The following is a 27,270-nucleotide window of genomic DNA, read 5'->3' as shown; positions in this document are numbered from 1 at the left end:
ATTTGAACTCTCGCACAAAAGGAACAGGCAAACAAAGGCAGTTGGCTTTTGTAAAAATAGTGCTCTTTAATATAAATTATTGAAATATTTTAGAAATATAAATATGTGCAAGGTTCCATTTTTTTCTCATTTATTCTTCCGGCGTTTTTTGTTGTTGTTGTTGAGATATTACAGCTTGAGCAGCCACCAGCCTGCTGCGCTTAAGTCAAGTCTTTATAAAAGACAAAATGCGTTCACGTACATACACCAGACGTGACGCCACGGCAACGGATCCGCCGGCGCAAAAAAAAAAAAGTGAGGCCTTTCTTTTTCTGGTATTACGGTTGCATTGGAAAGTTTCCGCTTCCAAAAGTGGCTTTTTTGTGGATAGCAAACATGAGTTTTTTAATTACAAAGTAGAAAAATGTGTATCTTTTGAAGGGGAAGACGTGAGGTATGAGTGGGTTCGTTTTAAACTTTTAACAAACAAAAAAAGAATAGAAAATAAACATAATGCTTTGTTTACAGAGCGGTTGCGTTAGCTAAAATGTCCCACGTGATATTAAATTTCAGGAATGCGTTAATTCAGATTTTTAATTGGGCTTCAATTATCGTCAAATAAGTTTTTTTACGATGTGCGTAGTTGGCGGCCATCTTGGCTAGGGCAACTAGCGGTTGAAAGCTAGATAGCATCACATCATTTTAGTGCTGTGGTACTAAACTGAAACTAGTATCAGTATTCGACACGTATTCAATCAAAATTTAAGGTTACTGTAAAGGACAGCCTTTTTATTTGACATTTAAAGCCTCCAAATGGTCAAATTTTGGACTACGTGCGTCCAACTCGAGTTAACGAGAACTAGAATCAATGCAAAATGGCCGCCTTCCTTTGAAAAAAGTATCCTATTGCTATTAAATTTTTTTTTTTTTAAACTTGGAGGCCGTCAAAGAGTGTCATAGACTTTTTAGATTGATGGTAGACTTTGAAATGCGGAAAATAACACTGAAAAATGTGAGCTTGGTGTTAAAAAAAATAAATCAGACTACATTATTAATATTTCATACGGCCTTTTAACAACTGCCTCGTATTAAATCCACTAATCAATGCCCGCCATTGATGAAGTCATTCTCCCGGGCGCGATGAATTAATGATACGAACAGTAAATGAGTGCACGAACCTTGCCTGTAGGGGGCGCTCTCGAGTTTGAGATGAGGACGTGTCATGGACTGTTTTGCTTACCGTTTTATCCTTGGATTGCTTTCGAGATGTAGTGTTCACACAAATATTTTACTGTCACGGCACGGGGGCGGGGCATGGGAGGCCGAGGACCCCTTGCGTCGGGACGTGCGTGCTTTAAGAGATGAGAACTACGAATAAAGAAAAAAAAAATCTTAAGACTTGACGCCATTCCGGCTCCGGGGCGTCCGAGGGTCGTGTCCATTTTGTTTGTTCGTTTGTTTTTGGACGAAATACGCCTTCCGAAGTCTCCTTCCCGATCCCGTTTGCCGCTTTTCGCCTCACTCCGGCCACCGGGTGGCGTTGTATTTTTGGATTCCGAAAAGGGGGGCGGGGTTGGTCCCATGGGAAGGCGCGTACGCGAGCCGCTTTTTCGGGTGAGTCTTCTACGAGGCCGCGTTCGGCGTCGGAGTCGGAGTCGGTCGGTGGCGGCGCGTTGGCGCGTCAAATGGGGGCGTCGTACTCCTCCAGGAAGTCTCTGAGCGTGTTGGGAAGGCGTTCGGCTCCGCCCAGTCCCTGGCTGTTCAGGGTCCGCCTACACATGTGCTTCAGGGACAAGAGGGAGTTGAAGAGGGGGCGCCGCAGCTCCAGCGGGATCCGCTCGCCGCCGCTGTGGATCAGGTAGGCGGCGGGGCAGGGGGCGGGGCCCGGGCCCGGGCCGGGTTCGGCGGGGCCCTTCCCCATGTAGTGCGCGATGAGCTTGAGCACGCAGTCGAAGCGCGGTGGCTCCTGGGCGCACTCGGCGTCGGGTTGCAGGAAGAAGCCGCTGAGCTCGCTGTGCACGCGCAAGTTCTTGGTGCCGCGGGGCGTCTGCACCGACAGCGTGAAGAAGTGGCGGTTGTCCGACGAGTCCCGGATCAGGAAGGTCCCGGGGGGCTCCGGGCGGAGCAGCGAGCCGGCCTCGCGGCCCCCCACCGCGCCCCAGTAGAAGCCGCTCTTCTGGAGTTTACCCAATGCACACATCACCTGTCAAGGGGGCGGATTTGGGATTATTTATGGACAAAAACGGGTTTAGCTAGAATTTGTTTTCATTTTAAGAATTGTTGGAGTTTCAAAAGGCATCACGCGTTAGATATTCTCATTAAAAACTCAGTAACCTCAAATTTGCAATCATCTTTCTGTATTGAAATGAATGGAAAAGCCATTAAGATGTTAGCTTGAAATTATTTCGCCCCCAGGGGGCAGTATAACAACGCCGAGACGTACCTCGCCCAAATTCTAGCATGAAATGTGGATGCTCGTCATGTAGAAAAGTGAGTCATTTTTTCACAAAGCTCGGAGAAAGTATGCCTGGGAGTATTGTGTAATGCGGCGTACGGATATGTTGCTAACATTTTCCGAGTTGTTAAAATGTTTCAAACTATTGCGGTAGCGATGCTAGTTTCATTAGCCCGCCCTTTAGGCTAAGCTAATATAGCGGCCTTACCACAAAGTCATTTATCCTTTTTTTTGTTTACATTTAAGTTTAACATCTATCTTTGAAAACTCTTGTTTTGCTTGCAGTTAAAGAAGAAAAGTGTATTTGTATATGGAACATTTTTTTTGAAAGATTTGAAACTGTTGGATTTAAACCGACCTGCTGGTAGTGCGCGTGCGAGCTGAAAGGCTTGAAGTGATGCGGCGTCCAGTCAGACCGTGCCACCGTGTTGGCCCCCACGCTCACGGCCAGGGGCTCGCGTCGGCGGGACGCCACCATGACGTCGCCGCCGTCCCCCGCCTCCGGGCAGTGGTCGGACGGCGGGAAGGCGCCGCTCCCCGAGGGCGACGCGGGGGACGGCGGCGGCGGCGTCACGCACCGGGGCCAGGGCCCGGGGGCAGGGGAGCTGGATGCATCCAGAGAGGGGCTGGGAAAGACCACCGGGAAACACCTGTGGAGTAAAAGGAGACCATTTTAAATCATAAAATTGGATTCTTTTGTTTTAATCATGACAAATAATATAATTACAATTGTTTTCCTTTGCCATTTAATCCCTTGACGCCAACATTGGGGAAAATTTAACTCATTGGGGGCCATTGATTGGACGTCCATCACCGTCAATGGGGGTAAAATACTATCACTCAATGCCTGCCATTCAAAAAAAATGTTTTTTATGGCATTGTCATTTACCGGTATTTTGCACCTTTCATTTTCATTTTTGAAATGATTACTGACACTGGAGCAAGATTTTTAGATGTTAACCCATTCACTGCCATTACTTTTTTTTTACTGTTACAGATTGGAGACAAAAGAAAGTATATTTTGACGCTTTATTTACATGACATTTGTTCATCATTTGATATGGTTTAAGCTAACGTAGCCACAGCTTGTGCGCGAGTACTTTAAGACACATGTAAAATATAAGCATTATTAAATTTGTGTCACTTTAGGAAAAAGCGAGCTTATTTCAGAAAGAACGGCAAATAACAAGATTGAGCTGAGACATTGGCATGCACCTTGCAATGCTTTCACCACTCGGGAGTTCGATTACCATCGAGCGTTCGAAAATAACGGGGTCACCGACCCCTCTCGCCCCCCGGTTCTCCCTCAATTCCCCGTGCAATTCCAGCCACGGTGGCCCCCTTTCTCCAGTTTCAAATACACAGGAGAGCGGGGGGCCTCGCGCACGTTGTCTGCACTGGAGGGACTGTGGAAACGGAAAGGGAGTTGGGGGGCTTCCCCGGCTAGCCCCCACAGTTCAAGCTAGCCGCCGCCATTCGAGCCGAACCGGGGACTCGTTCGCGAGGGTCTACCTCGCCGTTAACTAGGGAACTTACCTTGCGGATGAATACAGCTCCTCGCCGAAACTCGTCGCCAAAAGACACGCGAGGCAAACTACCCGAGAGTAGTGCTAAATGGAGGACGGTTAGCTCAGGCATTAAAACCCCCCGGCCGGATTATTCCGCCAAAAAAGTGTGCAGGGGACGGTCGTCTGGCTCGGCGACGGGGAACGGAGACGGAGACGGAGGCGGAGGAGGAGGCGGCAACGGCGGCGGCGGCTGCTGCTGCCGTCTGCGGGGAAGGAGGAGGTAGCTCGGCCGTATGCGTGCGTCCGTTTGTGTGTGGCGGAAGGTTACCGGAGGTTGTTTCCAGTGAGTAAAGCCGATCGTAAGGCCCCGCCCCCTTGAGTCCTGAGGTTCTTCCAGTAAACGCGCGGGTTCGCGCACGCGCGCGCGTGCTCGCTGAGCTCTCGCTCTGGACGATTGCCAGGAAATCGTCGCGGTGACCTTTGCTGCGAGGCCCGTTTCCTGACAGCCCTCGAGCCCTTCCACTTTACAATTTACACGCCATGAAATATGTATTGCCGTATTTGCCTCTCTTTAGGTCTTTTTTTTCCTCCATTTGTATGCTCGTGCACGCGCAGGAAAGTGGAAAGTCTTGTAATTACCATTGAGCTAATGACATGCTAGGAACCATTGTGTGCCCTTTTGATGAGTACAATAGGAAGGTAATTTGTTAATTGCTTCAATTGTTCGGGGTTGAATTAAAAAACATAATCAAAAGAAGAATCATGGAATCATATGGTGAGAAAAATATATTTTTTGACTGACATTTGTTGGAAGTTAAAAAAACAAGGGTGTAGCCTATTATTGTATAACTTAAAAAAATGAAACACGGAGAGACAAACTATGGATTGCAGGAGTATGGGATGAAATTATTATTTTTTAAATAAACATCAAATTAGAACACAGAGAGAGACAAAAAATGCATTGCGGGATTATGGGATGAAATGATTTTAAAAAAGCATATATAGAGAGAGACAAAAAAGCATTTCGTGATTATGTGATGATTTTTGTTTCCTTTAAACAAGACTTATTCCACTAAATGCGTGCAATATTTATCTGGTAGTATACAAGTTTGTGCTTTCGCTGTCCCGCTTCAAATGGATTGGACGTCTAATGCTGTTAATGGCACCCAATCAAGTAAAAAATAAGGATCCTCCAACCAATTAGTTTGTCACTCATAGAGGTCCAATCAAGTGGAAGGTTGGCAGCAATTGTAACAAAATATTTTATTTTTTCTTACCCAAAAATGTTATGTCAATACGGTACGCCATTGGTCGATCGAAATCAGTATCGGTGCCACACTGGCCTCAAATATAATTAAATATATGCTATAGTTGTTCATTATGAATCATTTACATTGCATTTTTAATGAATACATTCATTTGCAAAGTTCATACAAACTAAATCAATACAAACAGGAATACCTGTAAATCAGTATGTAATCAATATGCGTAATTTGTCCACAGGTTGAAGAATAGCTGAAGAAAGTTACATCTACTTTACCCATTCTTAACTAATATTGAGTAGAATGTGGGTTGCTTTGACTAAAATGCTTGTTGACTCATAGAGTGGAGTCACAAAGTGGGCTGATCTAATTACCAAAACTCGTGTTCGTTCACATTTGCTGGTGATTGTGCGTCACTAAAAAATGTATCCGAGCTTTTTGTTAAATATTTGGTGACAGACAATTTAGTTTCCACCCATTTGTGCGCCATTTGTTTTGCTATGCATTTTTTACTGCCAGACCTTTTACTTGAACCTTTCTATCCTGACGCTCAAAGGTCCAATAGTTGAAGCTGTTATTTTTTTTCTTAGGTATTGAGTGTTTTCATAGATTTTTCCTCAGCTCCCTCAGGGGAAAAAACGACTAACAATGAGATTTTTCCTTTTTTTTTGGTACATCTTAATTCCAGAAGGTTAGCATTTGGAATACAAAATATTTTGTGCAACATCTGTGCGGCGTTTCCTTTTTTCAACGTTTCAAAAAAATTAAACGACCACCTACAGATGGAGTAGTGCAATAAAAATCTAAGCATAATCAATTTCAGTTGCATATTAAGTAGAGTTTATCATAATTTGATTTTATTCTTTGACTTCAGGAAGTGTCAGAGTTCATCAGTTTTTAACTGGTTGACATTACAAGTTACTTATAATAATGTTGAGGGTTAAAAATGACACAGATGACATGAATTGGAATTAGCTGGCCAGGTTTAACAAGCTCTACAAACATTTCCAGTCATCGCCTGCGGTAACGTCGCCAATAGTAAACAAAACACCCTGACTATCATAAAGAGGGTTTAGAAAGGCGCTCAGCTCATATTATTATTTTTTTATATCGTGCTTTCGCAACAGCTGCGGCTGCAAATAATTTAAAAATATTTTTGGTGCTATAAATTAATCCCTTACTTCATCTCGACATTTTTCTGCACAGGCCAATAGCTGCCATAACTGAGATCAGCAATCTCAGAATAATATAGAATAAGTCAGATATTGTGCATGTATGTGATACTTGCATTCTCTCACGATTTATTGAATGAAATGCAATAGGCTGTTCGTGTATTTCAGGTTGTGGAAGATCTCATGCGTGTAATATTTGTTCCAGTTATAATTAAATACTTTTGCTAATAGCTATGTTTACTGTACTCGCTGGAAGCTGTAACTGTGCCTCGCGTGTCAATAAAGTTTAATAGTTCCTAATCAACAAAGCTGTGAGGCTTAGATGAAATTTATAGAAAACTAGATGCAAAAAAAGAGTTTTTAGTGAGGAAAATTCACTTAATTTGCATTCACAGTAGTAGTCTGCTGTTTTAAGATGGCCGCCGGGACTTACCGCCGCCGACTCTGACTTTCGCATCTAGGTCTAAAATTGTGATATCTATGACTCTGGCAGCAATGGCGGCCCCCATTTCGTGGAGGAGGCTGTTGCACTCCGTGTACTCGCCGGCCTTGGCCGGCGTTTTCACGCGAATTTCTGACCGGCTCTTCCGCGCACGGGACCGGCGAGGGGGGTAAGGGACGACTAATACGGTAATATCTGACGTTTCGTGTTGTAAACTCGGCATCTCATAAACGGCATCGTGCGGATGCTAATGTTTCGGCACGGCCTCCGCGTGTGACGTTAAAGGCAGCGCTGAGTTTTTAACGTCCTTCAAAACCAGAAAAAAAGTATTCCCATGGATATTTTACAAAATGAGACTTCTGGTGTTTGTCAATAAGTGAAAACTCATAGTCAAATGAGTAAGTTGCGTTTGTTGGAAGACCTCGTGATTTTTCTAATGCTTCGATGGACGTTCGTTTATTTCCGGATATTCTCGATAAACATCGGATTAACGTTCGTTGATTTCCGGAAGTTCTCGATAGACATCGGACTGCCCTTCAGTGAAGAAATCAGAGTAACGTTTTAAAGACTATTAATTAATATAGATAACAAAAATACACCTGTTCTTTAAAATCTCAGCTTTTCTCCCCCCCCCCCCCCCCCCAACATAATTCCTGCTGAAATGTTGTATTAACGAAATAAGACAGTAATATTACATATAGCGTTTACTGTGAATGTCCTGGCTGCCAAAAGAGAAAAAAGTTAAGTAGTCCTTATTTTTTGAAACTATAATATGATAATTTTTTGACAATTATTTTTTGATTAGCATGACCTACACTGAACTTTAGATATTGGATGACACGTAGAGATCTTATCTGTAATTGCAACTATAACTTTGGCTTGGAAGAGAGCCATAGCAGTGACAGGAAATACCAAAGGAAAATATTTGTCTAAATTAACAACAACAAAGGTGCCATTTCCAGGATACAATTAAGAAATGATGATTTGCCAAGTCGCTAACGTGTCATCTCAAGCCAAATCGTTACTTGATGAATAAGGAATTCGTCGACAGCCATTTTCTTTTTGACACTAATTGTATGGCTTTGGATGTTTACCAACAATCAAATGTACGAAATAGAACGAGGACAAATAGACTTTCCCGAATTAGCTTAACCGACTAGACCAACATCATTTTTTTCTCATGATACTATATAAAATGTATTTTCTGTTGACGCAGTTCCTCCGTTCTGCTTTTGGCGCCCCTGCTGGCCAAAGCCGAAACCGCACCGGACTGCGCCCCCGACACCCCGCGCAATCTCCACGCGAACTTCAGATGGATGACGGAGCACGTCCCGGCTTTTCGGGTGAACGGCGAACAGATTCACGTGATCTCCTCGCCGGACCAGTTCTACCAGACGCTGAAGGTCAGTTTAAAAAAATAAAATAAAAACATAAAGTTTGAATACAGTGGTACCTCGTGGTACGACATGCTCATGGTACGACGAAAATTTCGATCAAATAATTCGCTCGTGATACGATTAAAATTTCAAGATGCGACTAAACCATGGCCATGACATGAGAGCCTGTTTATCATTGTAACGCACTGTCTTTTTTTGCTGCATCTCTTTCACCTTTACCGCTGACTAAAGGAGGAGGAGGAGGAAACACTATTTTCCCAGCAAGGTTAATTGGTATACAAATATTTAAATAAATGGTTGTTTTCAAGAAATTAGACTGGCAGGTGACCAATCGCAATTGTACGTTCCTTTATGCAAAGCTCCTTTTGACTGTATGAGGGTTAAAAGGGTGTGTGAAATGTGGGTGTGTTTCAATCCTTTGTAATGGCATAACCGTCATTTTCAATCCTTTGTGATGGCCTAATTTGAATTTTCTCTCTTGTTGAGTGCCATGTCTTCCTTTTTTTTCATTCTCAAACATCAGACAGAAAAATTAGGCCATGTCAAAACACAATAATATTGATTAGTATTCCTGTGAAATTAACTTTTCTTTTTTTTCACCCTATTTTATTCTGCTTTGCTTACTTTTTTAAAAATTGAATGAACTAGAACAAGTAAATGATGAGTGCCGACTTTCTGTTTTAGGATCAAATTAAAATGAAGAGTATAGATGTATATTACATTTCCTGATTTTTTTTCCCCTTTTAAATCAATAATTGTAATTTTTTTATCATGTTGTATGTGTTTTTAGTTTAAAAATCATTTTGTAAAATCTAAAAATATATATAAAAAAGCTAAAATAAACATTGTTTTAGATCTATAAAAAACGGAATATTCAGGGCTTTTAATCCAGTTCTTTTAATCCATTTATAAAAAAAAAAAAAACCTAAATATTATATCTAAAATGGTCCGGCCCACATGAAATCAAGTTGACGTTAAAGCGGCCCGCGAATCAACCCGACCGAGTCTGACACCCCTGAACTAGAATGAAGAAGAAACAGCATGCATAGCAAAAAAATGCGCTTGAGATTTTCAATGGCTGACGTCAGCTAAATTTAAAAAGGCAGTCACGAGGTTTTTGTTTTATAAACGCGGACGGGTAAAATACTTCCGAAAAACTAGCTAACGCTTTTATGGGGAGAGTTTTTAATTATTATTTTTTGTCCAGACATCATCTTTAATCTTAAAAAAATATGGAATAAATGCCAAATCTTGAATGCAACTTGTCCATTTTACCATTTAAATAAACAGCACATCTAAAATAAAAAAATAGATAAATAAAAAAGTTAGAAAATTGAAATGACAGCTACAGGGAGCTTTTCAAGAAATATTAGTTGCCTGAAAGAATACAATTTAAGCTTGTAACAATCCCAGCTGTGTCGCAGCTGGGATTGTTACAAATTTGCGGGAATGAGGCCCAATCACATGCCGTCTTTTCTACTCACTCTCAATCTTTCTTTTCCATCAGGCACGCATCAGGACGGCAAAGAGACGAGTGGTCTTGGCGTCCCTCTACCTGGGAACGGGTCCGCTGGAACAAGACCTGGTGAGAGAGATGTTCCGTTAACCGCGCACGCTCTCCGCAGAACGGCCATCTTTAGTTTGGGCAGGGAGTCCAAAACAGGCCTCGACCCAAAAAATTATTTAAAAAAACACTTGGGGATGCCAGAAAAAGTGAGTCACGGTTCCCCCTTGAAGGAAGGAAAACGTTCCCTTCGCCGACCGAAAGCGGCGAGGTTTTACGGGTAGGAGGACGGCGAGGCTGGCCGCCGCTAGCGTGCCGTTTTCATGCCTGGGGGGGGGGCAGCGCGAAAACCACAGTCTGGACTGGCGCTCACATGCTGCTCTTTTCCCGATATTTTTATTAGAAAAACACCAAGACACACAGAGAAGTTGAGTCACACGGCGAAAATGCCAAAATGAGTCACTCGCTCTCGTCGTGGTTGGCCAGGGAGGACCAGTCGGATTATAACCAGTGTAATAAATATAATTAAGGAACGCATTGGCCTAATTTGGATCATTAAACTGTGGTGAACTATGAACACTGAGGGGTGTGGCTATGGAATTTTGGCTTTGCACCAGGAACATTATGGCAAACATGGCAACAAAAAGGAAATAAACAAAGCAACCACGTTGCAATTAATTCATAACAACATTTTTTTTGATGTGAAATCAGGGCCTATTCATTTGAACACAAAGACGGTTCATCGGAAAATAGCCAACTAATTGCCCTATTATTATTATTATTTTTAACTACAAATGCTATTTATCTACCGTGGGTATCATTTTGGGGCCTTTTTGGCCGACGTCCTTGTTTACTCAATGGCTGACATTCGTGCATTTGTCCTGGTAAAAAAGATTGGACATGAATGGGTTGATAGGAAATAAGAGGGGATTTTAGAAGAACTGTACTTTTTTAAAGATGAAAAACTATGTAAAACTTTAGTGCACCATGATTTCCTTTAAATTACGTGATCAAAAAAGGTCAACAAAAGCGCAAAATTGAAAATGCCTGCGTCGTGTGCATTTTTGGAAGGACGGATTTAAAAAAAAATACAGTAATCCCTCGATTAGCGCGTTTTCACTTATTGCGAATTCACTACTTTGCAATGTCTTTCTGCTATTAATTTTTTTTAATGTTCATAAAAACGTGAAAATCCACGCTTGGACTCGGCACTGCAAAAAAAAGTTATAATGGGGGTGACCCTACTTGGCGATTTTTCAATTGTCATGGCCATGTTTGGTCTACATTAACCGTGATATTCGAGGGATTACTGTAGTAGAAAAAACATCTAACCTGTCCAATGTGAAAGAGCTCATAGAATAAACATGTTGTTTCCCTTTAATTCCAAGGCAAATTACACTTTGGATATCCTTAAAGTGTTCCCACAAAATTGGGGGCATAGAAAAATACGTCGATAAAACGGAGCATTCAAATGGAAGGGAATTCATGTACGTCATTGGTAGAAAGAGGAAGTGACAACATTTGGGCACCAGATGCGCAAGTTGAGTCATCATCCCCCTTAAACATTCCTTTTTCTTGGCATTTTGGGGAGCAAAAAAGAAAAAAAGAAAAATAGCAATACCAGCATGGCCCCTTTTCTGCATTGCGCACAAATGTAACCAATGGAAACGTGTTATTAAGAGCAGGTTTTGTGGCAATTATCAACCGATATTTTGTTCTGTTTTTGAAAAATCTATTTATTAATCGATGCGCTGCAATTGTTTGTCCCCAGTCTAGTGCACGTAGTGAGCTAGGATAGGCTCCAGCACCCCCCGCGACCCTTGGGAGGATAAACGCTACGGGAAATGAATGAATCATTAATCGAAAGGTTTTCTAAGGGTGGATTGATCATTTATTGACAGATTATAATTCAGACAAATATTTGTTAAGTGCTTCTCAATAGCAAATATTCACATATTTTCCAGGCTTTAATTTATTTAATTTTTGGGTAAATAAAAAAGGCTGGGTTAATATTTACTTTAAAAAGGAAAATATTCATTATGACATACACGCACATGAAAAAGAGAAGGCAAAATTGAAAACATTTTTCATTTATTTTGAAATTTTGCTTTACATTTACATTTTAAAATACGTGAAAAACCAAAAGTATCCATTTTTTTAAAACATTTGCCTAAAATGGGGGGAAAATGGAATATTGGCCTTCCATTTTTTAATTCCTTTTCATTTGTAAAGGGAAGACAGTAAATTTGAACGTAAAATAAGACATTTTCAAAAAATAAAAAATTATATATTTTTACTCACCACACTTGCACTGTTTTTCTTCAGGTGGACTGCTTGGAGGAAGCCCTGGAAAGCTCGCCAGCGGCATCCGACCTCCGAGTCTCCGTCTTGCTGGACTACACGCGAGGCTCTCGAGGTCGGCGGCGGTCTCCGCCGCGAGGTGGCGGCCAGGCGACGGCCGGGGCGCCGGATTTGAGCAGACGTTCCTTTCTCCAGGGCGAATCAACTCCCGGACCATGCTGCTGCCTCTGCTGCGGCGTTTCGACTCCCGAATGCGGGTGTCGCTGTACCACTCGCCCGACCTGAGAGGCCTCCTGAGGTTGCTGGCGCCGCCACGCTTCAACGAGACGGTCGGCGTGCAGCACATCAAGGTCTACCTGTTTGACGACAGCCTGGTCATCAGCGGGTAGGTTCCCAAAATGGACGTCGTTTGTCCCGAGCGTCCATGTAGATTTCCCCTCGTAAATTGAAAGGTATACGGATAGTCATAATAGGACTATCTTTCAATTTTTGGGATGTTGTTTGAAGCCCTTAACTTATTATCGCCTGCACCTAGACAAATTCAAAAAGGAAGTCAGGTGAGCAGTACAACCAGGAAGTGTGTCTGTAGCGCTCTAGTTTGCTCTAGTTTCTACTTTTTCCTTCTTGAATTTCATTTGTAGACGTCAAAATCAATTTGGTTTAGCGTTTTATGTTTTTTTTTTCTCTTTTGAAATAAGTGAACACATTGTCTTGCGTTTTGTGCATGTCAACTCTAATTTGTGCGCATATAAGCCGTACCCTCGAGTCAGTCATTTTTTTAGGCGACAAATATGGCGTATATGCGAAAAAATAAACGGTAATTTCATTGATAATTCTAGCCGATGAATCCACTACAATTTGAAAAACTGGCATGGAGTTGCTAGTGACTAGGGCATTAAGTACGACTAAATAGTCATTCGCGGTTTGTATTTAGGGAATTTGAGCAACCATTTAAATGGTAATTATCACTTACCTTCCGGGCGACCAAAAGACCGTTTGAATGGCCCTTGGAGGATTAAAAAAAAAGTTTGCTGTTAGTAGCGGATGAAATACAAATTGTAGCAAAAAAAGTGCAGAGCCATTTGTTACAAAACAAGAATGAAGACTTGCCACCACCTGTGCTTTTCCATTCCAGGGCGAATCTGAGCGAGTCGTACTTCAGCAATCGGCAGGATCGCTACGTCCTGCTGGAAGACTGCGGCCAGCTAGCCGACTTCTTCTCCGAGCTGGTGGAGGCGGTCGGGGACGTCTCGCTGCAGCTGGGGTCCGACGACTCGGTGGCCATGGGGGACGGCATGGTGCACCCGTACCGAGGTAAGCGGGCCCCCTTTTGCCTCCATTTTGCCACTACCGACCTCGGTGAACTCTTTGGTTGACGTCCACGGCGATAGCCATCCGTTCCTCGGCCCCGCCCACTTCAAAGGGATTGGACGGCCGGCGTGGTCAATGGCACCGACAGATGAGCGTTCACAAACTGGGGAAAACAATTGAAATGAATCGATTAATTCAGTTTCGTGTCACTTACGATTGAGCTCGGGTGACTCGGCCGCATTCTTTGGGCCACTTCCTTTATGGTTGACATCATTTCCTGTTGACTTTTCAAAGTCCTTTTTCTGTGGACACGTGCCTCTCGGTCCTTGGAAACAAATGAGGACGTTGGAAATGAGAATTTTGGGGTCGCACCGATCACCCGGATGATATTTGAGCTTTTCCACTTTGCTAAAAAATTGTACGGTCGGAGCTGACGGAAAGTCCGCCCAGCGTAGCCGTAACCGGAGTGCAGACTTACAAGATGTCGCTCGTGGGGGGTGGGGGGGCGCATAATGACCTCACGTCTGCCGGACTGCCGAAAGCGAGCGCCGGGAATAGCGTTATGTTGCAAGACGATCCGTCCTGGGAGACGGCGCACATTCGCAGAAACGCACGCCCATGCGCTTAATTGAGAAAAATGCCATTGACGTTTCCTCATGCTAGAAACATTTTGAACTCGGAAGATATCATGTTCAATGGGTCGTTGGCATTTGGACAAGTTTGCCAAGATACTAAAGGCCAAGCTGTTAACAGCGAGTCTTAAAATAATTCATAAACAGAATTGATGTTTGACAACATTTTTTAATTCATTTAAAAAGAAGCAATAATATTGATCCATTCTACATTTGGTAAAAAGTCTGAAGTAGGTTTTTATTTTTTTTTAGTCTGGGTCTATTTAGAAAAACAAAAACAAATAACTTTTATTCCTATTGTCTTTGTGGGGGGAGAAGATAGATAGTAAATCTGTTTTGGGAGCTCAAACAATGCTACAAATACTTTCCAGATTTTCTCTGTTCTCTGTACACACACACACACTCAGCCATTTTGTATTTTGTCTCCAAGGTGACCGGCGGGACTTTTCCACGGCGGCGAGCAAGCGCATCATGGCGGTGATGGACGCCGCCCGCGTACGCCAGCGCCTTAGCCAGCCCTCCCACCAAGAGTTAGACACTTGGGTCTTCCCGTTAGTCCAGATGAAGCCCCTCGGCATCCAGGTGGACCAACAGGTCACGCAGGTGTGTGTGCGTCGCCTGTGTGTGTGTGTGTGTGTGTGTGTGTGTGTGTGTGTGTGTGTGTGTGAGAATGACTCACCTATTTAAAAAAACAACATGACAGACGCTGGAATAGTTGAGCTCCTCCTTACTCATATTTTCTGGGCTTCAAGTCAAACAACAATTGCCAGCGCCGTGGAATGTAAACCAGCGCATCAACGCCGTAGGATTTATTTGTAAAACGTATCCTAACTCACACGTCCATCCTATAATAAGCACCAGAACAATGGCTAAAAAGATGAGATTTTAAAACTAAAAAGGATCAGTGCAACTTCATGAACTCTACGGGGGCTAAACATCCAATCTTTTTAAGGGGGAATCGTTTCATTTGACACAAATACTCGTTTCTCCTCTAGGGGGCACCGTCGCCTCGGGAGCTAACCGGCCCCCATTAATTAGCAACAGCAATAAATGAATCTCAATTCCTATGAATGACGGCTTATGAAAGAAAACTCATTATATATATTAAAAATAATATACAAAGGAATCTCATACAATGCTTGTTATGAAAAATTAGATATTTTACAGTAGTCCCTCGAATATCGCGCTTAATGTCGACCAAAGTCGGATCACCCCCGTTACAACTACCATGATACATGTTTTCGTGCCTAGACATAAATACAAGTACATTGATCAAAAAGTGTCTATTTATTAAATATTACAGCGATAAGCATATCAAAAGACAAATGCACAGGTGTCAAAGTGGCGGCCCGGGGCCAAATCTGGCCCGCCGCATCATTTTGTGTGGCCTGGGAAAGTGCCGACAAAAAAAAATACATAAATGGTTTGAATATTTCTTTTTGACTCTCTTCACCTTTACCGCTAACTAAAGGAGGAGGAAGATGAAACACTATTTTCCCAGCAAGGTTAATTGCTATACAATTATTTAAATAAATGGTTGTTTTCAAGAAATTAGACTGGCAGGTGATCAATCGCAATCGTACGTTCCTTTATGCAAAGCTCCTTTTGACTGTATGAGGGTTAAAAGGGTGTGTGAAATGTGGGCGTGTTTCAATCCTTTGTAATGGCATAACTGTCATTTTCAATCCTTTGTGATGGTCTAATTTTAATTTTCTCTTGTCGAGTGCCATGTTTTTTTTCATTCTCAAACATCGGTGGCGGCCCAGGGGCCAAATCTGGCCCGCCGCATCATGTTGTGTGGCCCGGGAAAGTCAATCATGAGTGCCGACATTCTGTTTCAGGATCAAATTCAAATGAAGAGTATAGATGGATATTACATTTCCGGATTTTCCCCCTTTTAAATCAATAATTGTCATTTTTTTAATTCATTTTTTTCTGTGTTTTTAGTTCAAAATCATTTTGTAAAATCTAAAAATATATATAAAAAGCTAAAATAAACATTGTTTTAGATCTATAAAAAACTGAATATTCAGGGCTTTTAATCCATTTATAAAAATCTAAATATTATATCTAAAATGGTCCGGCCTACATGAAATCGAGTTGACGTTAACGCGGCCCGCAAACCAACCCGAGTCTGACACCCCTGGACTAATGTATTAATATCTAAATATAATGTGTATTTATATAAAGTTAAAAACTGTACTCACCGTGAAAATTGTTCCTCTTCGCTTGATATAAATCCAAAAAAACAGGTCAACGGGCATTTTAGTCCAAGTCCTTTGTCCTCGTGTGGCATTGTAACATTGAAAATCCAATATATGAAACAAAGTGAATTTCAACAAAAAAAAATGTTAACATTGTAGCAACCCTTGAAAATCGTACATTTCTCCGCAGCGGCTCTTACGAGACGCCGATCCAGATTCCACCGTCTACCTGACGTCGGGCTACTTCAACCTGACCCGGGCCTACATGCGTCTGGTCCTGGGGACGGGCGCCGACTACCACATCCTCACCGCTTCGCCCCAAGTCAACGGCTTCTTCGGAGCCAAGGGATTGGCCGGCGCCATCCCCGACGCCTACACGCACATCGCCCGCCAGTTCTACCAACGCGTGCGGCAGCTGGGCCAGCAGGGGCGGATCCGACTGCGCGAGTACCACCGGCCGCAGTGGACCTTCCACGCCAAAGGTACGCTGCCGCGGTAATACCTGGAAAACGTGGAATGGAAGGGAAGTCAGAATTGGACAGTATTTCAAGAGAGTCCAAATGATATGAAATAGATATTTCCAAAACACGGCTCTAGATTGGACCTATCTTCCGCGGTACATGGTCGATTGGTCGCCTGGAAGCTAAGTGATATTTACCATTTAAATGGTTGCTCAAATTCCCTAAATACAAACTGCGAATGACTATTTAGTCATACTTAATGCCCTAGTAATTATTAAGATAAAGAAACGCTCCAAATTTTCCATACTTTTTGATTGTTTTTTGTTGGAGAACTTGTCAAGACCCTGACTGAACTGACGTCGCTTCTTAAAGGGACAACGCATGTACATACAAACTCTTCTACACTCACATGTGGGCTCAGTGAAACTGCTCATGGCCATTGTTGGCTTTTATTCATGCGTAGACCGTGTTGTTTTACCTTGTTTTGGCGCCGGTCTTTTGGTCGCCCCGACCGCGACAACGGGCAACCAAAAGACCGGCGAGCAAAAGAGCGCACACGATCTTCCGCGACTGTAAATGCATTCTGTTGTGGACTCTTTCAGGTCTTTGGTACTACCTCTACGGGCAGGATCGGCCTTGCCTGACGCTCATCGGCTCCCCCAATTTCGGCTACCGCTCTGTTCACCGCGACCTGGAGGCCCAGATCGCCATCGTCACGGAGAACGAGCGCTTGCAGGAGCAATTACGGGAGGTCCGTCTTTCGTTTAAAAAAAATGGCATCCCATTTTTAGGCCTTTGCGTTTTGTCGTGTAACAGGAGCAGGAAATGTTGTACCGACGTTCCTCCGAGGTTTCTCAATCGACATTTGAGCAACCGGACCGCTACGTGAAGCTCTGGGTCAAACTGGTCACGCCATTCATCAAGAATTTCTTCTAAGGTAACGCAACAAACACACTGGAACTCGCTTGGGTTGGAGTTGTCTTCGCTTTATTTTGGGTTTTTTTCCCCCGCCTGGAGCTTAGCTGGCTGGTGTTTTGACATTTTTATATTTTTCTCTGACATCATCCTTACGTCTACGTGATTGATAGTCGGTTCGCACATGGAGCAGAACGCGCAAGTCAATCCAAAGCGACTTCCCGTCTTCGTCTTCCCGGCAGGGCATTTTTATATCTTATTATTTGGTCAATATGTAATGTGTAATATAAAAATGTTTCTACCTTTGTGTCGTCTTTAGATGCCGGTTTTTGGCATCCACTTATGGAGCGTTCTTGTTCCTGGAATAGAAAAGCAGGCAGAATTCAAACAATTGTTTCGTACATAACAATTAAAAACAAATGTTTAGATTATCAGATGAAAAGAGGAGGGACGGCTTAATTGTTAGAACACGTTTAAAACATTGTGAAATGAGTCCTTGGAGCCACTCCAGCCATTGAGTCTAAATGGGAGGAGCACTTTTGTCACTCCACTATGGAGTTTTAGCCCTCTACCAGCCAAAACGTGAAATAGTACTTACAAAATGTTTGACCCCATTTCTTAGGCCAATCATTTTGACAATTTTCGTTGGAAAGAGCTCCAATTTTCACAGTTTGTGTAGAAGCGTTTCAAGTTTTTGTGTGTAACATTTAGCATTTCTATCTTTTCAGGTTAAGAAATAGCATTCACTTCAAAAGAAAAGGCATTTTGCGTGTTAAGAGTTTGCTTGGTCAGACTCTGTCACCCAAGAGTGCAGTGTGCCTTCACAAATTTTGCATAGAATGCACCAACTACAAAACAAATGAGGACTTGGCAGCAAAAAGGTCAAGAAAATGGCTGCGTATGCATACCTAAATCGCCAGGATGGCGATTAACGTCAGCAGAGACGGTTGGAAGCCTTCCTGCGTAACCCTTGGAAGAGCATTCCAGCCCTTTTCTTGACATTTTTGGTGTCAAGTCCTCATTTGTTTTGTAGTTGGTGCCTTTGCAAAATTTGTGAAGAAGGCACGCTGCACTGTCTTGGGTGAATGAGTCCGACCGAGCAGACTTTGACAGTCAAAATGCTTTTTCTTTTGAAGAGAACACCATTTTCTTAACCTGAAAGGATAGAAGAGCCAAACGTTACACACAAAAACGCTTCCACATGAGCTGTGAAAATTGGAGGTCATTCCAAGGAAAATTGTCACAATGATTGGCCTACAAAATGGGGTCAAACATTTTGTACCATCCTGTATATGTGTATTTTTCTTTCCAGGCTGAAATTTCATTGTTTCGGAGGAAACTACCAACCTGGGCTGGATTTTTCCATAGAAGTCTGATGTGACTGCGTGGGTGGTGAGAACGGGATCAACATGGTTTCTGGTGAGAGAGCGTCCGCCCGCCCGCACACGTCAAAAGAACATCGCTGGCATGCTGAACTTGGAGGCTTTGACTTCAGTTCCATGTCAAATCGTGCGAGAGAGCCCGAAGGACAACGTGAGTGCGTTTACACATCTATGTACTTGCGGTGAAGTGAGCGAGCCATTGACAAGAATGGAGCGTTAGAAGTTGGATTGGTTGTAAACTTTTAATCAGACAACAATAAATAACTTGAAATAAATACAAAGTAACAGCTTCCACCACCTTCATAGACACAATTTTTGGTGGGTGCAAAAAAAAAGGAAGCAAAAATAGGTCCAGTTTTTCTTCTTTGTGTCCGATTTACTTGAACGCTTGCATTGTCTTTTACCAGATGTACATTGTTCCATTTTCCATCCAGGGAGAAGCAACAAACTCTGAATAAAGGAGTTTTTCTCTTAAACATTGACAGGTACTGTAATTATTCTTAGGAGGAAATGAGTTGGACCCAGTGAAATTGGAGAAATGAAGGTGCAAGAGTTCCAATTTTTCCAGCAGCACTCAGCGCTCAAACCTGGCCGTCCGTCCGATCGTCCGCGTTGGCTTACGCTACACGTCTTTTGCAGAGGAAACCTTCTTTTTGCGAGTGGCCAACATCTCGTAGAAGGGGTCCTTACTAATGGCGGCTCTGCAAAAGACAAAATAGGATGCATTTGATACAAGGTGATTGACATTGGACACAATTTTCAAATCTAATCACTATTGTCAGTGTTTTTTACAGGGATGGCCAACTCTGGTTCCCAAGAGCCGCTATCCGGTCGGTCTGTTTTCCACGTCTCCCCCCACCAACACCTGAATCCAATCATCGGGATCGTTATCAAGCTTCTGGACAGCTTGCTAATGATTAGATTGTTAGATTCAGGTGTGCTAGAGGAGGGAGATATGGAAAACAGACCGGATGGCGGCTCTCCAGGACCGGAGTTGGCCACAACTGCTCGTTTTGCGTCTAATCTTTAAAGAGGGACGACTCACTTGATGCTGCTGATCCACTCGTCTTTCTCCTCGGCGGTCGGGGCCGAAATTCTGTAAAAAGTGTGGTTGCCTTCGACCACGCGGCCGTCCGCCTCCGTTTTACAGGCCTTGATCACCTGATCTCTGTGATCCGGGATGAAGAGCTCGAAGCAGTTCTAAGGAAGGACAACACCAGTCAGTCGTTTGAAAACCAACATCCGCCATCCGCCGTCCACGGAATTTACCGGTTTCTTGGAGTCGTCTACTTCGCGGATGCTGAGATTTTCCAGGGGGATGATCCCTCGGGGTTCTTTGTCCTGTGCGGAGAGAGGAAATACATTTTGAAATGACACTATTTGAAGTCTGGCGCCACCGTTGATGCGAGTGAACTTACGGTTGTGAACTCAAAATAATAAAGGCAGTTATCTGTGAGAATAAACCAGCGTCTCTTCCAAGTTTTTACCCTTCCACCTGAGGAAAAGCAACCATGATGATCAACTTGGATTGTTAGGAAGGGCAATAAAAGATTGTTTGCTGCAGTTAAAAATAAAATGGATTGGGGAAGGGAGAAGAATGTTGGAAATATTAAAAGCACCACGTGGAAGACAAAGCGTGACAGCGAGCTCAAAATCTAAGAAAATAGCAGTTAGAGGAGGCCAAGCGGTGAATTGAAGCGGGATCGGACGCGACTTACCTCCTGTTTCATAAAACGGGGAACAGAAGAAAAAATAAGAGGAAAGGGGTCATTTTTGGGATATTCACTGGAGTCGCCGCAAGGCGGCGCGCCTGGCAAACACGTACCGAGTTTGAGCAGCCAGCCTTCTCTGTCGGGGTTGAAGAAAGTGTGCGTGAGGTCGTTGCCGTCGTCCTCGGGGATTTTAAAAGGCTCGTTTTTGATGCTTTCGAAGAGGTTCTGTGCGCGAATCCAGTTGACCAATCAGGCGCAGTCAAAAAGAAAGAAAAAGAGGACGAATTAGGCACACGTGGTGGTGAAAAAGAAATGAAAAGAGGGCTTACGGGAAAGCCACTCACCCGGAGGAGCTCGTCGGGAAGGTCTCCGCCGTCGTTGATGCCTTGATTCATGGCCGTGAATCTCTGAACGGAGGGCTTGTCCTTCACGTTGGGATTGTGCAAACTGGTGTTCAGCATGATCACGGCAAAGGAAAGCACGTAGCACGTGTCTGCAAGTGTACAAACAAAAAAAATGCTCGTTATTAAAAAGTTTACTTTTGCTTCTGTACTCGATGGTGTACAAAATGATCGGGGGACACAACGGTATCGGTGCAACCCGCACGTACGTACGTACCCGTGCTCTGGAAGACGGCGGAATTGCAACGGCAGTACCGCTGGGCAAAGGCTTCCATCATGCGGTCGATCTTCTGGGCCTCGCCGGGTAGCCGGAAGCTCCACAGGAACTGGCGCAACGCCTGGACCAGGTTGAGGTCGGAAAACTCGTGGAGCTGGAGGAAGGCGTGCAGCACCTCGATGTTGAAGTCGTCCCTGCGGAACACGCCTTTAAACACGGGCCAAGGAGTCGGTCGTCCAGCGCCCCCCCCCGGAAATCCCACCGACCGTTCTCCCAGGTAATCGCCGATGGCCGTCTTGTTGAGGCCCTCGCCCTTGTAGAGGAAGCGCGCAATGTCGTCGCTGGTGTTCTTCAACAACGAACAGTCGATGAGAAACTCGATGCCCTACGGAGGAAGTGTTTTATTATTAGGCTTCGGCTCTTCTATTTCCGTCAGCTTTTTCTTACCTTCTTGGGGTCCATGTTGAACTTCTTGCGGCCCATGGCCATCTGTTTGTTCCTCTGCATGCTTTTCCTAAGCAACCAGAGAAGATAAAAGTATCTTTAGCACTCTCTTGTGGCATCTCAAGGCAAGAGTAAAGTGGCCCAAAGACACACAAGACTTTTTTTTTTAATGGGGAAAAGGCTATTATGAAAAGATTCCCCAAAATAAAGTGTAAATAAGTGAACTGGAACAAGCCACGGCCATTTTGGTGCAGATCTGGATAAAGTTAAAACAATGGCTCTTTGACAAACAAGCAGAGCAAATGCTCCCCAGCTGACTTTCCTTTGGACTTCAATTATGAAATAGTTCTTACCTTTCTTCAGTCAGGCCCAGATGATCAATCTCGCTGGTGACTTCTGCTATCTCATTCTTCAGTCTCTGTAGATCACAAAGAAAGCCATTAGAAAACCTTCCCAGAAAGGAACCATGACCCCCACCCCCCGAAATATCTGGCCTTTGTGGGAGGCGGCGCACCTGTTCCTGGGACTAACCGGCGCCCTGGCTTCCCCTCTCCCCCCGTCCTAGCGCCCCCTGACCCACATTCGCTAGCCCCCCGCCCCGACGCGACCAAGTAGGGATAAATCCAAAAAGTTGAACAAGTGGAGTGAAGAGAGGCTAAAAAGCCACCGGGTGAAAAGATACGCAAATAAACGCAAAGATTTATTACAAATAAATCCAATGTGGACATTTCCAGCGCCGTATCCACGGTGACAAGCCTGCCCCACCCCCTCCCCTTTTCTCCGACGGCGTCCCGTGTCTCCATTACTGGAATATTTGACGCTCCATTGGCCATTTGTCTCGCGGGCACGTGGGAACGACACTTATGGCAGACGAGTGAGGATGGAGAGGAAACGTGACAATTTGGAGTGTCTGCTTTGGTCCCGTCTTATTTTTAGACCCGTGTTTGTCTCGCTTAGCACTAGCCAGGATATAGTGGAAGCTTCAAAAGTGAGCCTGGACAATATGAAATGTGTTTCTTACTTGTATGTCCAAGAGTAGCTCCTGTTTTCTGCGGCGAATGCTCTCCAGTTCCTGTCTCTCCTCTGGACTGAGGTCATCGGGCACTGGAAGCCAACGAGAATGCGCAAACACAACAAAGTGTCAAAATAGCGGACAGCAACGGCAGGGCTAAACCATTTTGTAGCCATGATAAGAACCCCACCCAACTCTGTCCAAACAGACACGCACGATGCCTAAACTTTCGCATTGTCGACAGAAACCAAACTCATAAAATAACAAACAATGGCACTTTTATCAAACTATCTCGATTCCCGGCCCAGCTCCAATCAGCTCCATCTTGATGGTGCGAGTGTCAATAACTGTGGCATTCTGTGCTTTTTAAAAAGGGCAAAAACACACACACACACACACAGCGTCCAGACGGATATATTTAACTAGTCTGGAGTTGCTAATAAAACAAAAAGGCGCCATTGTGTGCCAAGAACGTTGCTAACGCGCGACTGACATCACTTCAAATAATGCCCCTATAACGCAAGTTTTTTTTTTTTTAAATAAATGGGACCCCTTGTCATAATATTCAGCTGCTTGAAATGAGCAACATACGCACCCTTAACACTTGAACTGGAAAAAAGTGATGTTCAAACAGGCACAAAATCAGGAGTTGCGAAGAATAGTCACATGTCACCTTTCTACATACGGTTACACTTGTTACCCAAAAGAGAGGAGATTTAGAAGAAATGATCTTGATCCTGTATCCCAATCCAATTTCAGTCAATTTGTTTTTCCTGGTCAATTCCCATCCAGCGCTCGTTCCAACATGGTAAAGCAGACTAATGTGCTAGAGAAGAGACAGAATCTATAAGATCGCCCTCCCCCAGCGCCTCCCCTCCTCCTATTCTATCTCCTCCCCGTCTCCCTTCCGTGACCTTAGAATGGATGGAGGTTCAACCTATGGGTGTCCCAGAAATTCAACTCAAGTCTCACAAAAAGAAGTCTTTTTTTTCTCCTGTTTTCGGCCAATTGCTCAGCTCGTTCAGAGTCGATGTCGATGGCAGCTGACCGGACACCCGAGGCCAAGCGACTTTGTTTGGGGAGAAAAGAAAATGATGCGTTTAGTCGTCTGGCTCCAATCATAAAGCCACAATTGTCCTCCCCGGTCGGCTCGGGCCGCTGGCCCCCCCGAGGTCGACCGGCGTGGCCTGATATAACCCTGCGGTTACAGTAAACTCCCCCTGAAGACTCCAAAGCATTCATCAGCAGCAACTTACGTACAATCAACAGTCAACATGGCAGACGTGTGGCCAGAGAAGACGAATGAGGAATGAGCTCAAAGTGCTTTTGGATACAGAAAATATGCCACAAACTACATAAACAGCTAGAAGACACAACATCAGAGACATGGGGAGGGAAAAAAAGATAAAATCACATGCCCTTTAGATGTACAATAGGGTTATTATTGCATTTGGGGAACATCTTTTAACATTTCATGTTGAAAAACAACAAACTTTTTCATACCAAATTTGACACAGATTCGAAATATTTTTTTCTTAATATTTGCAGTTCGAATAAATACCATGAAAACAAAATAAACCTCTAATGTGAAGGTATGAGGATCGTTTTTTTTTCCAGAATAAAGTCCTTAAAGACGGAAGCAGGAAAAAATGCAACATTTGATACAACGCTTCTTTCTATTTTGCTCAAAAGGCTCATTTAAATTAACGTTTAGAGTCAAAGAATCATTAAATATAAATATTAGTCACTGTTTAAAATGGAGCAAAAAGCAAAACTAGACAAACTTCTTGTACCGACATTTAAAAAAAATCTTAAAATGGATGCACTTGTTTAAATGGTTAATAAAGTAGCGAAGCCTCATCAAGCGTGGCGTCGCTCCAAGTCGACTAATAATGCCTCACTTGTGAGCCCATAAAGAGCTTTATTGACACAGTCGGCAGCGAGATACTTGACTTAATTAAATAAAAAGCGAATGATGTAACGCTAGTGTAATTTGAGTGACCGCGAGTTAGCTGCTAATTACCCCCAACTCCCCGAGCTAACTTAGTTAGCCTCGCTGAAATAAAAAGGACCCCCGGGGCAACTTACCCACGCCGTCTTCCGACTTTAAAACCATGGTCGCGTCGGTGTTCGGCGGCCGGTCCGTGAGACGAAGCCCAAACGAATTAAATATGGAAAACTTTAAGTAAATTCAAATGTTTGAAAGGGTCTTTTTGAGTAGCATTCGAATAGCGTGGACAAAAAAAGGCAACTATCCATTCGGGAAGACAGCCGGTGTCAGCTCAAGGGAAGGAGGCGGGACTTCAATAGAGATAGCCAATCACATGGAGGCGTTTTTTCAATCACGATTGGTCTGATTGGTCGGCTAAACGGAAGGAGGGAATTCCTACATTAAAAACTATGTTGACGGTTTAACAGAAAACAAATATGTACAATTTCTTTAAAATACTGCGCATATGGGACACACAGCAAGACAATCTGTAAATAAACAATTAAAAAAGAAAAGGACTGACTAAAATAGAAATAAATTCTATAGGAAATTCCCAATCTATTGGAATTTATTTGGGTTGCACATGACCCAAATTGAAGTAGCTTACTAAATTTACAAGTGGCAAAGCAATAGAATTTCTATGGACACTTTGTCAATTTGAAAAATTGATGCTAAATGCAATGCACTAGCTTCCTAAAGCAGCAATCACTCAATTGTGCTAAAAAGGAGAACACGCCGGAGGCCTTTTTTTTGCACAATGTGCCCATTATTTTCCATTTCCCATATAGCTAAACATCATGACTTATGAATGCCAAAGTGCTTTGAGTAACAATCAATTCCACTGTGACCATGTGAATGAAACCAAAATATTTTGAAGTGGCTTTCTGGGGCAGCTGCAGCTGCCGTTTTGGGATGGATAATGTTGGGAAGCAAAGAAAAAAAGCCCAAAAATATCGCAGCTGCGAACTTTAATCAGCCGTTTTTGCGCATGTCGATAACAGGATGGGCGAAAGGAAAAGCCGTAATGGCTCTTTTCCTGAACGAGATAGCCGAAAAGCGAAAAGCGGAGATGCGATAAACAGACATCTGACCTTTGACCTTTCTCCATACGTAGATGAAATCCAAAGGGACGGAGAGAAAAGTCTTCTTGTATTAGATTGACTAGGAATCAGGCCAAATGACGAACGTTGGAGGGCGAGAACGGTGGGCCGACGTGTGCGTCACGTTGTTTGTCAGGTTTTCGCCTGACTCATGCGTGCGTGCTTGTGTGTGTGTGTGTGTGTGTGCGTGTGTGTGTGGACAGCAGAATGGCAGATGAGTGAAATAAATGGCAGCCAAGCACGTGGGCACACGGTCAAAAATCACCAGGGCAACGGCCGAGCGACACATTGATGGAGATGATTGCATACCTGTCAACCTCTGCCGATAACTGCCCTCGTATGAGTCGTACGGTGTTTGTAAGGTTTTTTGGGGGGTTTGTAAGGGGAATCATAATCATTTATAAGGGCAGTTATCGGCAGAGGTTGACAGGTATGTGATTGAGCCTTTCTAAACTTGACGGATGGTCAAAGTGGACGTTAATGGAACTCAAGTGTCGGAGCAGACAAGCATGGCCAATCATTTATCTTGAACGCACAAATGCCTTTTCGTTCGCAACGGTGTGATGATGCGCCACGTAGCTTTGGAAAAGATGTGTTTTTTGTCATTGGCATGTCACACAACTTCTTTTTGACATCCATTAGAAAATGACACTTTAGACTCATCAATTCAGATTGTTTCTAACAGCACAAATGCATTATTGTTATGCCACACACAGATTAATTTACCCAAACTTCCCACCTACCCATCCTTGTATCCACTGTATTTATCCACCTATTATATCTTCCTATTTATCTACGTATCTGATTGACCGAATCTGTCGAATCGACCCTACCTCCGTCCGAAAGCGAGAAAATAACAACTGACCTGTGGCAGCAGGAGGCTCCAGAGCCAATAGCGTTGGGCACAAAAATGCCTGAAAGCTGGAAGCGCAGAGCTCGCCGACGCCGCCCATATCGGAATCCGTCGTCGGTCCTCGGTGGACGCGTTTGGCGCTCCCGGCGGCGTCCTCAGGGTTCCTCTTGGCGCGGGGACGTCGGCACTGGGCCAAAAAGAAACGCGGTCTTCTCCATCTGGCACGCTCGACTCCTGCTGTCGGCGCACGCACTTTTACAGAGACACCTAAACGCCACGCTGCGAACAGTTGCTCAAGTATTATTGGAAGCCGTGGTGACAAATGGGTGCGCGCAAAAGGCTTTCTCTCCCACACACATGCAGTTATTTTCATTTCAGATATTATTTGAGCTCTGCTCGGTCAATTGGGTTTCAAGTCGGTCAAATCTAGACAGAAAATAAACATCAATTGCAGTCAATTGCCATTGCAGAAAAACATAGCCTGAATTGGAGTTCAAGAAAATAGGTCAGATCAAATGGATGACCATTTAAGAGTGTAAAAATGTTGCATCAGTACAAAAATGTGCAGGGAAGAATTGATAAAGTAGGAGATTGGGTTTTATAATGTATGACTAAC

At 43.7% G+C, this 27,270-nt stretch overlaps 3 protein-coding genes across 7 annotated transcripts; 1 reads left to right on the top strand and 2 right to left on the bottom strand.

The window, feature by feature from the left end:
• Positions 1-41: 41 nt before the first annotated feature.
• On the bottom strand, positions 42-4,287 carry LOC144093129 (suppressor of cytokine signaling 3-like). Its single transcript, XM_077626446.1, has 3 exons — positions 3,971-4,287; positions 2,793-3,084; positions 42-2,182 (listed from the first exon to the last, which is right to left on the bottom strand). Exons 2-3 carry the CDS (start codon positions 2,910-2,912, stop codon positions 1,661-1,663), a joined length of 642 nt encoding a protein of 213 aa, XP_077482572.1. The 5' UTR covers positions 2,913-3,084; positions 3,971-4,287; the 3' UTR covers positions 42-1,660.
• A 2,533-nt stretch (positions 4,288-6,820) lies between these two features.
• pgs1 (phosphatidylglycerophosphate synthase 1) lies at positions 6,821-19,401 on the top strand. 2 transcript variants are annotated; one of them, XM_077626681.1, is made up of 11 exons: positions 6,821-6,987; positions 8,035-8,221; positions 9,723-9,800; positions 12,045-12,135; positions 12,216-12,405; positions 13,156-13,334; positions 14,394-14,566; positions 16,358-16,649; positions 17,231-17,379; positions 17,445-17,565; positions 18,856-19,401. In XM_077626681.1, the coding sequence occupies exons 1-10, from the start codon at positions 6,857-6,859 to the stop codon at positions 17,562-17,564; spliced, it is 1,590 nt and encodes a 529-aa protein (XP_077482807.1). In that variant the 5' UTR covers positions 6,821-6,856; the 3' UTR covers position 17,565; positions 18,856-19,401. The 2 variants fall into 2 exon arrangements, with proteins under 2 accessions (XP_077482807.1, XP_077482808.1); XM_077626682.1 differs by having other exon boundaries at positions 6,838-7,006.
• Positions 19,149-26,865, bottom strand: LOC144093305 (cytohesin-1-like). Of its 4 annotated transcripts, none has more exons than XM_077626685.1 (12): positions 26,667-26,842; positions 22,721-22,803; positions 22,053-22,117; positions 21,703-21,769; positions 21,522-21,640; positions 21,256-21,449; positions 20,982-21,130; positions 20,750-20,862; positions 20,344-20,422; positions 20,195-20,266; positions 19,971-20,125; positions 19,149-19,626 (listed from the first exon to the last, which is right to left on the bottom strand). In XM_077626685.1, exons 1-12 carry the CDS (start codon positions 26,752-26,754, stop codon positions 19,548-19,550), a joined length of 1,263 nt encoding a protein of 420 aa, XP_077482811.1. In that variant the 5' UTR covers positions 26,755-26,842; the 3' UTR covers positions 19,149-19,547. The 4 variants fall into 4 exon arrangements, 3 of the variants coding, with proteins under 3 accessions (XP_077482811.1, XP_077482812.1, XP_077482814.1); XM_077626686.1 differs by lacking the exon at positions 26,667-26,842 and adding an exon at positions 24,800-25,017; XM_077626688.1 differs by lacking the exon at positions 26,667-26,842 and adding an exon at positions 23,307-23,549.
• Between the last annotated feature and the right edge of the window lie 405 nt (positions 26,866-27,270).

The sequence above is a fragment of the Stigmatopora argus genome, chromosome 18, assembly GCF_051989625.1.
Source record: "Stigmatopora argus isolate UIUO_Sarg chromosome 18, RoL_Sarg_1.0, whole genome shotgun sequence".
Classification (NCBI taxonomy): domain Eukaryota; kingdom Metazoa; phylum Chordata; class Actinopteri; order Syngnathiformes; family Syngnathidae; genus Stigmatopora; species Stigmatopora argus.
The sequence above is the reverse complement of the archived record's forward strand: the minus strand, read 5'-3'. Positions and strand labels throughout refer to the sequence as shown.